Consider the following 14,584-nt stretch of genomic DNA (forward strand, 5'->3'; position numbering starts at 1 on the left):
TTGGAGCACCAGCACACTGCTGCCCAGCATTATCGCTAGCCCTGACCTGCAGAGTCCAAAGGAAACACTTGCATCACTGCTATTGTTACCTGGCAAAGCATAAAATTCAGTCACACATTTCATGTAAAACGCAAACACGACCTTTGAGAGCGGATTTTGAACCACAACAGAGTCATACGTGCCTGCTGTCAAAGGAAACCACTCTCTCCTTGCATTAGGGCAGGTGTTCCTCCCTGTTCTTGAGATAAAACCAAAGCAAGACAACTAGATAACTCATTATATATGCATTTTTATACACAAAAAGTATCGTATTAGTAATCATTTTTGGCCAGTTTAGATGTGGCGCTTTGATGGTGTGATACTTCAGTTCTTCATTTAAATGCTTCACCATAAAACTTATGTGTTTCAAAGGAACTATCAAAAAGCTTAGATCAAGAAGCAAATCATACTTAGGCACCTTAAAGACTACATTACAATGTCTTATTTTCAATCAAAACCTCATTTCTGCAACCTTGTATTAGCATGCGGGTTCTGAGGGGATCATTTTCTGTTGTATAATCCGACACCAGTTGGAGACAACGTTACATGAAAATGAACATCATTTGCAAACGACTGAATCTTCTGCAGGAGAAAGCGGGATATCTGTAACTATTCTTTTTCATGTCACGAATTTGATAATCATTAACAGTAACCACCTAAGGGCGCTGTTATTAAATGTGCTCCTGCACATCTACAGCAGCGTTCCTCCACTCCCTCCACACCTCCAAACCTTCTAGGTTTCCCTATTGCAGCCATTTAAAAGAAGTTTTAATTTTATTTTTTTAATATTATTTTCTTTCTTAATTCTTATCGCCCACTTCTCTGATGTGTTTCTATGTCCCCCAGCTGCTAATTTGTCCACAGAGCAAGTGATATTACACAGTATTATGGCATATATTACATAGAAAATGCCATTGTACAACAGACACTTTTCTATTAATCCTTCCTCATCATTCTCCGTGAGACTAGGAGGCTTTTGCCGTGCTGACAGCAGTTCTACTGTCTTTAATTTTTTATGCTTGCTTCATACCTTCCAGTCTCATAGCATCACTTATCTGCAGTGTCTGTAAATTGTCCAAATTCCACGCGATAATGATACAGCAATATTCTCAGTGACAGAGAAAAAGTCAGAAGTGCATTTTCAAGAATAAGTGATTCTCCAAAAGGATTAAAAAAAAAATAGCATCCTTTCTAACTGGGTACAGCATGCCTAATGCTGTGCATCAATTTGCATAATTTTACAAGGTTTTTTTTATTCACAATAACCCATCAGAGCCAGGACAACTGCAGAAAATCAAGTAGAGCATGATAAGGACTGCAACTCATCAAAATACACACAGCTTTCATCAGCTGCAAGCACTGGTGGCAGTGGAATTGCTAATGCAAACTGTGAAGAGAGGAGGGAGCACGTAGATAGATTGTGAACGTCGAATCATAACTGCTTAGAGTGTGAAATTAAGCTGGATTTGTAGGTTGAATCTTTAATTCTAGCAGCTGAAGAAAATATTACATGGGCTACAGAAGTGGACAGAAAACCTCAGAGGCATTTCCCTAGTGCCTTTCAGTATAGGTTTGATAGTCACAGGAACAAAGACAGCAGCTTGCCAGACAGTGGTGGCTAAGTTCTCCAAGTAACTCTTTAATTACTATAGTGGAAAGAGGGAGATGAGCTTTTCATTGCTCACACATGTGAATAGACAGCTTGTGTTTGCACACTTGAAGCAGATTCTGGAGCTATGTCTTTCTGGATCTCCTTGGGCCTTTTTGCAAACAGCAACTCAGTTCATCTAAGGCTGTATGATATTAAACCGTGTTTCCTTTATTTTCATTTTATCGCTATGCAAATAAGAAAAGCAGGCTACCAATCTTTTGTGTTTTTTTTTTTTTTTTTGGACATATGCTTAAGAAAAGTTCTATAAGCTCATCTATGTGTTCTAATTACAGTTCGGTTTTATATTATCATAGGGAACAGCTGAGACTTGCCTGCTGTGACATGGCAGGCATGTATGACCTTATCTGACCCAACCATATTGCAGCAGCTCCTCAAGGAGGGACAAAAAAAAAATAAAATGTACGCAGGCAAACTTAATTAATTTAATTTTATTTTTTTTCAGGTTAAGCCTAGACATAGCAATATTGCCCATTCCACCCTCTCCCTACTTGCTCTAATTTACACTGAGCACAAGCTTGTTATTCTTAATTAGTTGGTTTGGTTTGGTAAGGCTAAGAAGTAGTGCAGTGGTATTATTTATAGGAATAAAGTTACTGAAAATTATACATCAGTGAAAGGCTTCAGAACAAGGCAAGATAGGGATCACACAAGCTGAGGCAAAGAGAGTAGATGACCTCAAACCTACTGATGCAATCATGGTAACATTAATTGTTCAGAGAGCTGAATCATAAAGCAAAAAAAATGTCTTCCCTTTGAAAAGCCTTATCGATTACAGAACAGAGAACATCATCTTGGATTTTGACAAACTCAAGTCACCATTAGAAAGAAAAGTAGTCCTTGTAAGTTGCCTGACAAATCCTGCTGTTTGGAATCAGCCGATCCTCTTAATGCACCAAAGAAATTCCTATTAGCATTCTTTCCAAATGAATAAGTATAAATTATTGAAGATAACCGAAGAAATAAAAAATGGTTTGGTTGAAAGAATGTCAGCTTCTAACTGAAACCAACCATGTAAGTTTACAAGGAGAGAAAAAACTAATTCTCTAAGCATTTAAACTGAGCGGATTGTATTAGTTTCTCATAACTTATCGAATAAAGAGGGAGATGTAGAATCTTTAATAAAATGAATACATTTTTCTTGAATACATTTGAGGCTTAAATTGCAATTTTTGGCCATATTAAACTATTGTGGGAAATGCAATAATAGTTTTGACTGGGTACAGGTGTGGGTTTTTTTTGAGTACATACTAGAGCTGAAATGGACCAAATGTTGCACCTCTAGTTATAACAAACTTTTAATGGTACAATTTTTTAGCATGATGCTGGCACCATATCAAAGGCCTACTTTTGAAAAATGTAACTCACCCAAGCATGCTTGAAAATATTCAATTTTCTCCCCCCTGCTTTGAAACAAATTACTTGAACTAATAAATCTTAAAAAAAAAAAAAAAAAAAATACACCAAGAAGGTAATTATTTTTCTAAATAGTATTTTCTCTATAGTTTCTTCCTTCCCTCTTTCTTTGGGCCAGTGTTGATTACAGCCATAGAAGTGATGGTTCCTAATTTTACTTAATTACAAAGGGTTTGTAACTACACTAGTTCATATTCACATTTAGCAAGAACCTCGCTTTCCTACAAACACTTCACCAACCCTCTATCCTCCTCACCCAGATGAATTCCTCCTCTCCCTTTGGCTTTGGCACAAACTGCTTTCAGCCATCATTTCCATTTACTGCTAACCTCCCCCTGCCTTTTCTCATTTAAGCAAGGTACTCCAATTTTGCAATAGTCACATGAAGACCTCCACAACTTGGAAATATTACACACTTTACTGGTAACATCTGATATTAATATTCATTTTCCCTACAACATCTAGGTGTATGCCACAAATTGGTCAGAAACATGTCTGGATTTGCAGGGAATGAATGAGTGGAAAAGAGCCATCTATTTATTTAAAGAGCTGCTAGACGGACAGCATGAGCAGCATACCTATTACGGCACTAGCTCCTACCACAAGACAGAGGATAAGTGGTTTCACGGTATACTCAAACTGCAGCTTCTTTGTCAACTGACACAAGTTGTATAAAGCAGAAGCAAGTTCCCTCACAAACTATTTATGCAAGTTTATTATTGCAAGAGTGACAGGGCTGGCCATACTGTCACAGTTCCGTAGCTCTGCTACGAAACTGATTGCAAGCTCCCTCAAAAAAGCAGAAGAAATTCTTTTCTCATTGCTTTATTGAGTAAATTCCAATAGAATACTCCTTTTGTCGGAAAATAAGGAGGTCTCAGCTAGGCCGTGAGGTGATAGTGCAGAACACAACTCTGCCTTTTAGGGCAGCAAAGCCCCATGGGTTCATTTTCCTCATGCAGGCATCTCAGCTGCCCTGAACCAGGCACAAGAAACACGCTTGAGCTCTGCCTGCAGTCCCAAAATTCCAGCATGGGCCCTCCCACTCCATTTCGCTTTGCCACTGTTGCTGCAGGGGTATGTTTTTAGCTGTGGCATGACAGCCCCTTTGCTTGTACAATGGTGGAAATTGGTTGTGGGTGGAGGAAAAAGCAGCGCTTGCAGGACTGTGGGGGCACCATGGGTGGGCAGGGGGACATGAGCACTGCTGCCTCGTGTTTCTGTGGTGACGGAGGCTGCAGCCATGCTTAGAGAAGCATCCACAAAGACCAAGGCTCTCCTCAGCAAATGATTGCTGTGTGGTGCTTGTGCTCCAAAAACTGCCATCGTGGCTTGCCTAAGCGATCAAATCCCCATAGCAGCTACAGGGAAATGGGGCTCCCCATCCCTTGCACAGCTTTCATGCCGACAGGCTGGCTACCAGAGCCCCAACCCTGCCTAAAGGGGACCAAGAGGGGCGAGCAGCAAGATGGAAGCCAGCCCGGCCTCGCCTCGCCTCAGCGACAGAGCCGCTTCCCGCCCTCGGTCCCCCCAGGGCAACGGACCGCGTGGCCACGCTCTAGGTAGACCTGGCCACCCACAGGTAGACTTGGCCACCATCGGGTAGACCTGGCCACCCTAGCCGACCACGGCCTTCATGCAGGCCACGCCCCCTTCGTGCTGACCACGCCCTCCTGTGTGGCCACGCCCCCTCCGCGCTTCATCGAAGCGCAGCCTCCTATTGGCCGCCGCGAGCAGAGAGGGCGGGGCCGAAGCCCCCGGCGAGTGACGCGCCGCCGCGGTGACGTCACAAGGGGCCGCCCCTCATTCCCCGGCCCGCTTCGGCCGGGGGCAGCTGGGAGCCGGTGCCCGCCGCGCCGCGCCCCCCCCGCCCCCCCCCCTCCCCCACCCGCTCTGTCAGGCGGCCCCGGGCGGCGGCGGCGGCGCCTCCGGGCGGCGGGAGGAGGGGCAGGGAGCGCGGGCGGCGCCGCACAAAGGGGCCGGAGAGCCGGGAGCGGAGCCCGGGGCAGGTCAGTCCGCTACGGGACGGGACCGGGAGCGGGCCGGGGACCGGGAGCGGTTGGGGCGGGCGGTGGCGGTGCCCGGCCGGGGGCGGAGGCGCCGCGCCCTGCGCGCCCCCTGCCCACCGCAACCGCCCCTGCCCTCAGGCCAGGCCACGCCCCCTTCCTCACCCAGGCCACGCCCCCTCGCGCAAACCACGCCCCCAACGCCGAGGCCACGCCCCCTCCGCAGAGCTTTCGAGGAAACCCCGCCGCCCTCCACGCGCGGGCTATCATTGGCTGCCTCCGGAGAGGGGCGGGGCGAGGCGGCCCCACGTGACGGCCCCTCCCCGAGGCCCCGCCCCTCCCTCCCCGGCCCGCTTCGGCCGGGGGCGGCTGGAACCGGTCGGCGCCCCCCCCCCCCACCCCCCCCCTTCCCGGGCTTGGCGCGAGAGCGGCCGTTGACGGCGGTTGGCGCTGAGGTGATTTGGGGCGGGGGGAGAGGGGCAGCGCCCTCAGAGCCGGTTCGTAACGCACAGCGTCTGCTCTAGCCTCTGGGTAACTATAGGGAGCAGTAAAATAGTGTTTTTCTATTTTATTTTATTATTTTTAATATTTAGTGTTTATTTATTAATATGCAACCGCGTGGTTGAGCTCTTGTCAGTTGCGTGTTTGTGATGAATGTTTCGCTGAAGAAATAAATCCAGCGGAGGCTGTTTTGGTGTTCTCGCCAAGGCACCCCAACCCATTTCCTGTCATTTTCAACAACTTTGTGTGAAAAGCTGCCGTAGCACAGCTGAGGCAACGCAGGCGCTTGTCCGTGCTGCCTGCACAGGAATCGGAGAAATGCTGCAAACCTTCAAGTTTTTGTGGCTTAGAACAAAGCAGATGGTTTTGGTCACCCAGCATGCCAGTGAAGGATCTTTGCGTTCAATTCCCAGGGCTGGCTTGGCCTTGTAAGCAGCTGCCTAAGTAGAGGCTGAAATTAGCGTCTTGAAGATATTTCAGTATTGCTGTAAACAGAAGTGACGCTGTCTGGTTTTGGAAGCAGCACTCAGGCTTTGCCTCTTTCTCAACACCAGCAGAGCCACGTTGGTGACATTCTTGCCTTTGGACCAGAGCAGCGTGTCCGAATCTCGTGTGCCAGTTTGGTTTTCTGTCCGGTGCTCGTGCTGCAATGCAGCAGGAGCGAGCTGCTGACTTTGTGGCTGTCCTTTCCAGCGCAGTCAGGGTGAGGGGAGGGAGGGGGGGGTGGAAGATCCGCCTGGTGGTTCAGCTGGGAATGAGGGAGGTGATGCTGTAATACTGTTTCTAAAAATTCTCCTCCGGTTGCCAGACACTGTCCTGACAATTTGGAGTGTCCTCTGACGTTGCTCTAAAACCCAGGTGTTGCTATCCAGGTATGTAATTAAGTTACGATAATTTGGTACTTAAGATGTGTCTTACAATGTTGTGACTCCTTCTAAGGAGCAACAACAAGCAGCAAAATCTGTTTTTTATGCTGCTGGTTTAATCAGATTTGAATAGATATCATTTAAATATTAAAAGTACAGACTGAAGTAGTGCAGTTTGTTTGATTGTCATTTTTACTCACAGTATTAGACTAAAATGTCTCTTAAAACAGTAGTTTTCTTTGGCTAGGCTCCTATTTCTGTGGTGCTGAGCATAGCACCAGCTCTGACAGGTGCTGGATTTTCTCTTTCCGTGCACAGCACAGCTTGGAGGGAGGCAGCATGTCAGTGCAGCTCTTTTCCCTGCAGTGCCTGGTAGCGTTCAAACGCAGGCTTCCCACTGGAGAGAGGTTCGGGGCTGCAGTGCCCTGTGTCAGCCCCGCTCCTACCCGCGTACACTCCTAGCTGTCGAACAGCTTGGCTGGGATTGCGGCACCTTTCCCCTGCTTCAGGCTGGAGCTGGACCTCTGCTTGGGGCTGATAAGTCTCGCCAGTATGTACTTTTAAGGTGGAGAATGTCTGCTTAAAGCAAGAAACATACAAGCAAAGATCCCGCAGCCTTCCAGATCTTGCTCTTTTGATCTGTGTATGCAAGAGAGGAACGATATTTTGAAATAATTGAGCATGTGTTTACTTTTTGCAGTACTGCGGTAGTCTGCACTGGACTGGTGATGAAATGTGTGCTAACGGTATGAAGGAGCCTGCTTGTGCGCACAGATTGGCTGGTATTTTCCTACAGATATCCAAGCAAATTTAGTAATACAGTGGTTAAAAATATTCTTACATTAAGGATCAGTTGATTGAAGGTATTAAAGTACATTATGTGATTATCTGGTACTCAGGTACTTAGCTTGCTAATTTTAATTAAGTTTTCTGTCTAAACACCTTTGAAAAATCCCATTAAATACCTATATATAAATTTAGATAGCTGGATATATATTTTTTAAAATAACACATTAAAAAGCTACTTCAGTAAGCTCTGTTTTTATCCTCATGGGGAATAAAAGAATTATGTTCTGTCTTAGCCAGTTATCATAGAATAATTCAGGTTGGAGAAGACCTCTAAGATCATCTAGTCCAGCCTTTAACCTAGTGCTGAAGTCCACTACTAAACCGTGCTACTGGGTTCTACATCTGCACGTTTCTTGAAGACCTCTAGGGAAGGTGACTCAGCCTGGGTCATCCTTAAATGTGACGTTATTTGGCAGAGTTTCAGGATGATGACTTCACGTCAGACATTTCTGCCAGTAGTTCACTGCTTAGGGTTTGGGGAGGCAAGTGAGGAAGAGGTGTCCCAGAGTGTCTTTCAGCATAAGCCTGCTTCTCTCTGGCTTTCTCAGTGTTGGTTTGCCAAATACAGATTATCCTTAATGGATAAAGTCACTGCAAAGGGCCCAAATCTCTCACAGCCTGGGTCAGCCAGCTTCTAGGAGCTTAAATGAAGCTGGTTTAGTTCACAGTCCAATGGATGTGATGTAGAGAGAACAGAGTTTACAAAGCTGGATGTACTGGAAGAGCAGTATTTTGCTTTTCCTTTAATATATATTTTTTTTAAATCTTACTATTTTTGATACAGAAATCTTCCTTTTGTTCTCCCTCTTCAGAAAGCTAATGAAGAATTTCCTGAGGGTTGGTCTGTTTGTTTCTCCTTTCTTCCACCTCCATTAGATGTCAATTTGTAGTTTCCTGCTATACATATTCTATATATATATTTCCTGCTATATATATATACACATCCAGCCAACCACCCTGCAGTCCTTATGGACGTCTCACAGCTGATAAAGTCAGTGTTCCATCGAGTTCTGTCTTAATACAGTTGCCTAAAATGTTGTCTACCTACTTCTAAAAGTTGCCTGTTTATACAAAAAATAAAATTTAGAGGCCTCTGGGCTTGGAAGTCTGTGATATTCTGTAATTCTGTGAGTCTAAGACATGCTCAGTGTTTGTAGGCTATGGTATTATATTCCAGGATTGTCCCAGATGACTTGGTGTTTATTATATAAGCCTGAAATGCTGACCTGTGAGCCAGAAGGTTCAAGTTAACTCCAGGCTTGGAATTAATCAAGTCCATGTTCTGGTATATTTTGACTACAGCAAAAAAAATTATCTTGGTCTTCCCCATCCAGGATGACCTCTGTAATCTTCGCTGCCTCATTTGTAGAGGAAAGGTACGGTATTTTCATACGTTAATAGCTGACTGTGTTATGCCAGAAGGAGAGTGTTAAATGTTGTCTTTTCTTCTGAGTGCCTTTAGGGACACAAGGCTGTTTGTCTGCATCTTCTGGAGGTGCCTTCCTAGAATGAGGAGAGGAGAGACTATTATTTAGGGAGTACATTGCCTCCTGTCACTCTTCTTCAGGTGTCAATGAGGAGGAGAAAATTAGCGAAGGAAAGGCTTACAGGACATACTAGAACTGTTTCTCCTTTCTTCCACATGCAGGTTACTGTGCTTAAAGTCTTGGTTGCTTTTCTTATGGGTGTCTGAAGGCAAGTAAGTGGCTTTTTGAAACAGCAGTACAGTGCTTCCCCTCCCGAGGAGAGCTCTGCCTTGCAGCAAGGGAGCCAAGGCTGCGTGTGACCCTGCCCTCTCAGCTGCTGACTTGCCCCTGCCCTGAAGCCTTGCTGCCAGCCTGTGGCGAGGCTGGCTGATGGGCAGGGTTCTGAGTCCAGCTTGAGAAGGCAGCGCAGCACTGCCTCCGGGCTCAGTCAGGGCGCTGCTGCTGCACAGGCACCGTCTCCTCGGGAAGCCTCCGGAGGCTGTGAAAGGTAAGGGCAGAGTGTGCGAGAGTGGCTGTGGTGTGGAGGGGAAATGAACTTGTTTCTGTTGGGAAAGCAAGGATCTCTAGGGAGATAAATGTTTGTTTTTTTTCCTCAAAGTGAAGTGCTGGTAGTGTTGTGTGAGTGTTTACTGGGTAAGATTTGTGTATCCCATGGGGAGATGTCAGATTCAAGTGGTCACTGCTTGCTTGCACAAGGTTTTAGTTGCAGTACCAATAAAAGCTGACCCAGCGGGGAAGGAGGACGCAGGCTGAGGGGCAGCTCTTTGCAGCACAAACACACGTTTAGTCACAAATAAGTGTGACAGATGTGAATTCAGCTGGAAAGCTTTTGAATCCAGAGGCTGTTTAAAAACAGTCGCACAAGTTGATAAATCTGCTCAACTGAATTTGTTTTATCTTTGCTGATTAGGAAATGTATAACACTTTTTCCCAAAGCTGTTCTAAGAGACTGCACTTCCCCTGGGCAGTCAGTAATGACTGCTGAGCTCTGTTCTCCCCAGCAGTCCGTCTGTACAGGTGTGGGGAGTAGAGGATTTTGTTATTCTGCCTCACCAAAGGTGAGTGAGGTTCTGTAAGCCTGAGGGAACATAGTTTAGAACATCGGCTGACACCTACTGGTCAGAGGCTTTTAATGTTCAGTCTAGGGTTTCCTTCTGGGAATTAACCTTTGTCTTCTCAGGAGCAGTCAGGACCAGGACAGTTAAACCTCTGTGCTTTTTAGAAACTAGATAGAGCATTTTTGTATCACGTTAAAGTACAGAACAGTTTGTAGGTGCATGATGATACACAACAAAGATTTGATTTATGAACAAAAAGATCTCTGCTGAAATAGAGTTACTGAGTGGACAGACATTATTTCTTCTTTACTGTATACTTGCACAGACTGATCTGCTAGAGAAGATACTTATTTAAAATGAGGTAGTGCTTTAGACCTGAACACGAATGTCAGTACCATACCTGTACCTGCCGGACTGCTAGAAATCATGCCTGAGTTTAGTGGTGTGAACTAGAATTTTCCTTTTCCTGTTGTAAATTTTCTGAGCAGAATTTTGAAGACTTCTCAGTGTGAGTTTACTAAATTTCCTTACAGTTAGCTACTGTTGCAGAGAAAAGTAATGTTCTTTGTCAGTCAGTTTAGAAAAGCCCACCAGTGTAGGCTACCTCCCACAAGTAGGTACACAGAACATTTGCAGCATGAAGTGAAAAAGGCCTTATAGATTTAATGACAGGGTTTCAGATTTTCTCTAGGAATGGATGGGTAGGTAGTTAATTTGGAGTAGGGTAGCCATGCTGTTTTTCATCGAGGTTAATTTTGTCGTGTTGCATGAGCCTTTGGTAATGGATTTTTTTTTTTTTTTTACATGGTGAAAGTCTGTTCTTGCTTTGGGGAACTGGGTTCAGGCTTCAGCTGCTACCTACCTGCTTTGTAGCCTTTCCCAAGTCACTTCTGCCTCTTTTGGCTCTTCTGCCTTCCCAGTTAAAGGCTGTCCAAGCAAAAACAATCAGCAAACCCAGCCAGGGCCATGAGCTGTTGGGTGTCATTACAAATACACACCAGTCATTTGTATTTTCTGCTTCAAAGTGAAGTTTTGGTGTCATATTGAACCAGTTTCGAAACTGTACTTTTATTTTTGGCACTGAAGTGTGCTGCATTTTAACCTTCCCGTGTCTATAAATAGCTGCTAAACAAATACTAGAGTGTGTCCCTGCTAACGTACAGACTGCCTAATGACAACAACACAACAAAGTTTGTAAAAGATGTGAGCCCTTTCTGGAATTTCTGTTTATTAGCTGTATTTATTTCTAGCATCAGTACTTTGTTTTTGGTTTTGTGTTTTGTTTTGTTTTTGTTGACAGCAGTGTTACTGTTGAAGCTTACATGTGGAATGAGGATATGTGACCAGAAATACCTCTATTGCTACTGTTTTTTCTCTCCTTTTGTCTCTGAAGAGTTATCTCCCTTGACATGGCATGAGAGAAATAAGGGAGGAGAAAAAAAGAACATAGGGGTGGCAATAATGAAAAAAGGATTAGAAGTGTAGAAGATCTGCAGGGAAAACTGTAGATATTCAAGCTTCAGACCACAGCTAACTTTGTGATTATTTGGGATCAGTGAGGATTATGAGTATTTTCCCTATGTTTTTCTACCAGCTGACTTTCTTCAGCTTTTTGTGTTTTCAGGGCTTTTTTTAACTCCTGTTGCTCTACACTGTGCCCTTTGAAGGCAAGGCTTGCAGTAGAGCTAGTGCTGAATTTGTCCTGCTTTTGTCCTGTTCAAAAATAATACTAATGTAAACATTCTGCTCGCTTGGATGAAAGGGAGGAAAACAAACCAACAGTGCTATAAAGAGATGGATTAGTTGAGAGCATTGCAGAGTTAATCCTGCATATAATTAGTATGACTGACTGTTCTGCAACCTGTATCGAGAGGAATGTACTTGGGTGATTACAGTTAGCCTAGAAATACCCAGACTTCGGTAGGACTACTACCTTCATAAAAAATCTAAAAGCATATTTTTTGTTAATGGGGTGGGATCCTGGTGGCTTTTTTTTCTGATGAAATTATTGTGCATTGGAGGAGGGTAAAAAACTGAGGCGGGGTCAGTCCTCTAACAACTGCCCTGGCTACAGAGTTTACTAGCAGTCCCTTCCTGCTCTGGCGACTTCAAGATAAGGTTGCCTGGTGTTTCTGCTTGCTGCTGTTCCAGGTGAAAGGCTGGAAGCCTTGGTAGGAGCACAGAGCCCAAGGTGATGATGGGCAGTCCTTTGCCTGTGACAGCAGAGAGCTGTCATCTGTCAGAGGTTCTTCCCCTTTTTCCTTCCACGTAGTAGTGCTCATCTGCAAAACTTTTCATGTGTTGTCTTCAGGAGGATGCTGAAGAATAACACAGGGAGACATAAGTTAGGGGCTGCCAAAGCCCATTTTAAAGGTCTTACAGTAAAATTTTGAGACCAAAGTTAGTCATAACAGTGGGGTTTTTTTAATAAAATAATAATAATTAAAAAAAAAAAAAAGAGTCCCAAAACTGATGAATGCTGCGTAATGTGGATAGTTGCATATGTTATGTTTTTCAGTTGTCTCTTTCTTGTTCCAGTGTTGCAAGAGTGTTTTCTGCAGCTGGATGCTATTTTCTGTGGCTGCTGCTGATTTTAAAGAGCTTGCTATTTTTGCTGCTCACTCAAACAGCAATGCCACTAGTCGGCTTGCTTCCATATAAGTGGTTGAGATTCATGTTTCTTCTTCCTTAGGACAGCAAAAGAAGTTATGTATCATTCCTGAAATGTAGTTGTTCTGTTTTTTTTCCCCCACTATAGGAGATTTCAGCTTTCCTAAGACAAAAGTTCTGCAAATATGACCTCATCTCAAGTCACTTTTGAAGTAAGAGGACCATCAGCACCAGGTAACCAAATTGAGCTTTTCTTCTTGTATGGTAGAACTAGAAGAAAACTGATTAGAAAAATGTTCAAAAGTTGTCTTACCTGTTGGTTTTTTTTTTTTTTTTCAGTGGTAAAGGAACACATCAGTTCAATTATCAAAATAAGTCACTGTAAAGTGACTTAAGTCACATTAGGAAAAAATTTGACATAGAAATCCACACAGTGTGCTACCTGTTTTCTTGCTAACTGAAATAATTATGACTGCTTTAAAATGAGTCTTCTCTCCTGGCTTCTTATTCAATGAGAGGGAGTATTTAGATTCTGGACTGTAATAGGCATGCATGGACATGTTTGTTCTGTTTTTTCTTTTCTTTGTGTCCCTGTTGAAAATTCTTTGTAGTAAGATACGATCTCTACTGGGAGTTGGTGACAGAAAGAACAGGTGGCCTAATTCACTATTGTTTGGAAATGCATCAGATAGAAATAAGTAATTCCTCAGGTGATAAGAACAGTGTCACTTGGTCATGATTCCTTTTCATATAGCTGTTACCCTGCATCATGGGATTCTGACAGTGATAGTGTATTTTTGCCTAATGCTATCACAGATTTTCATTTCTGTAAATGCCCATTAGAAATAAATTGATGAGCTTAATGGTTCAATAGCAACCTGTCATAGGAAGTTCTGCTAAGCAAATCCATGTTTAATACACAGAATAACTATTCACAATTACTTTGTTTTCAGTGAGTTTTCCTGACTTTCGGAAAAGCATCAAGTTTGCTATTTTATTTACTGTTCAGCTTCTAAAACCCTTTAACCTCCATTGTATTTATGTTGCTGAACACCAGTCTGAGTTCAGAAATGTTTTAGTCCTTTGGTGTACAGAAATATTTTATACTAGTTTTTTAGTTTTCCTCTGTTTTCTGTTTCAACTATGCTCTTTAGAAACGGGGAATGAATGCTGGAGTAACCCAGAGCGTTCCTGACTTGAATAGGGGAAATAAAATATTTCATTTTTTATGAGTGTTTGTTATATGTGCATTAACATATTGTCACTCTTTGCTTTATGTTACCATGAGGAAAAATTATTTCTGCATGGGTGAAGTAATTTCACAATCTTCTGAGATGTGTAAATAGCTCAGATTGTTCTGCCTGTTGTATTGCCTTGCATTTATCAACCTCACATCAGGTCTTCCCTTGCATCACCAGCCTGCCTACTTCTGTTACATCCTCTTGATGTTCCATATTTTGCTGATTTTAACTATTGTAATCTGGCAACTAGAAGTCATATCAGAATGTAAGGCATAGAAGTTACTTAAAATGCACACTACAACAACAGTAAGTCATTATCCACACACAATACTCTGTAGAGATTGCAAGGTCTCTGAGCCACCAGTGGTGGTATAATATCTGTCTAATTCATAATTTGGGTCTTAAAAAGAAACCTTCTTGGTTTTGAAGACGACAATTCAGCATCACATAAATAATATGAAGCAATAAAATTTCATTCATCTCCAGCTATCGTGGCAAGGAGATTCCTTAACGTGCAAAATATTCATGGATTCTGAAGAAGTCCAGCAATGGCTCCATGAGCTGATGAGTGAGGATTAACTAGTGGAGTGGAGAAGAAAAAACATGCTGCTTGGCTGAGGAGTTTGTTGCTTCTGGCTTTGGAGCATGTTTCAGAAGTGGTTCTTTGTTCCTTTTCAGTTACTATTCTTATGGCTTTAAGTAGCATTTCCCCGTATCTTTCATCAAACGCAAGGTTAAGCATAGCATAAAATTTCCATCTTCTTTTATTAAAACAGGTAGAAACGTTAATTTCTTGAGACAAGTGATGAGTGAATTCAATCCAATTAATGAAATACTTCAGT

At 43.3% G+C, this 14,584-nt stretch overlaps 1 protein-coding gene across 5 annotated transcripts in view; it reads left to right on the plus strand.

Annotated features, from left to right (window-relative positions):
- The first annotated feature begins 5,065 nt into the window (after positions 1–5,065).
- The window catches only part of GPCPD1 (glycerophosphocholine phosphodiesterase 1), a 42,675-nt gene continuing 33,156 nt past the window's right edge, over positions 5,066–14,584 (plus strand). For 2 of the 5 annotated variants that reach the window (XM_032185573.1, XM_032185577.1), the window contains exons 1-2: positions 5,066–5,133; positions 12,650–12,735. In XM_032185573.1, the coding sequence (XP_032041464.1) occupies positions 12,687–12,735 (49 nt within the window). In that variant the 5' untranslated portion in view covers positions 5,066–5,133; positions 12,650–12,686. Of the gene's footprint in view, positions 5,134–5,528; positions 5,586–5,640; positions 5,662–6,414; positions 6,504–12,649; positions 12,736–14,584 lie in introns of those variants that run through there. The other 3 variants (XM_032185575.1, XM_032185576.1, XM_032185574.1) reach the window with 3 other exon arrangements.

Source organism: Aythya fuligula, chromosome 3 (assembly GCF_009819795.1).
Source record: "Aythya fuligula isolate bAytFul2 chromosome 3, bAytFul2.pri, whole genome shotgun sequence".
Classification (NCBI taxonomy): domain Eukaryota; kingdom Metazoa; phylum Chordata; class Aves; order Anseriformes; family Anatidae; genus Aythya; species Aythya fuligula.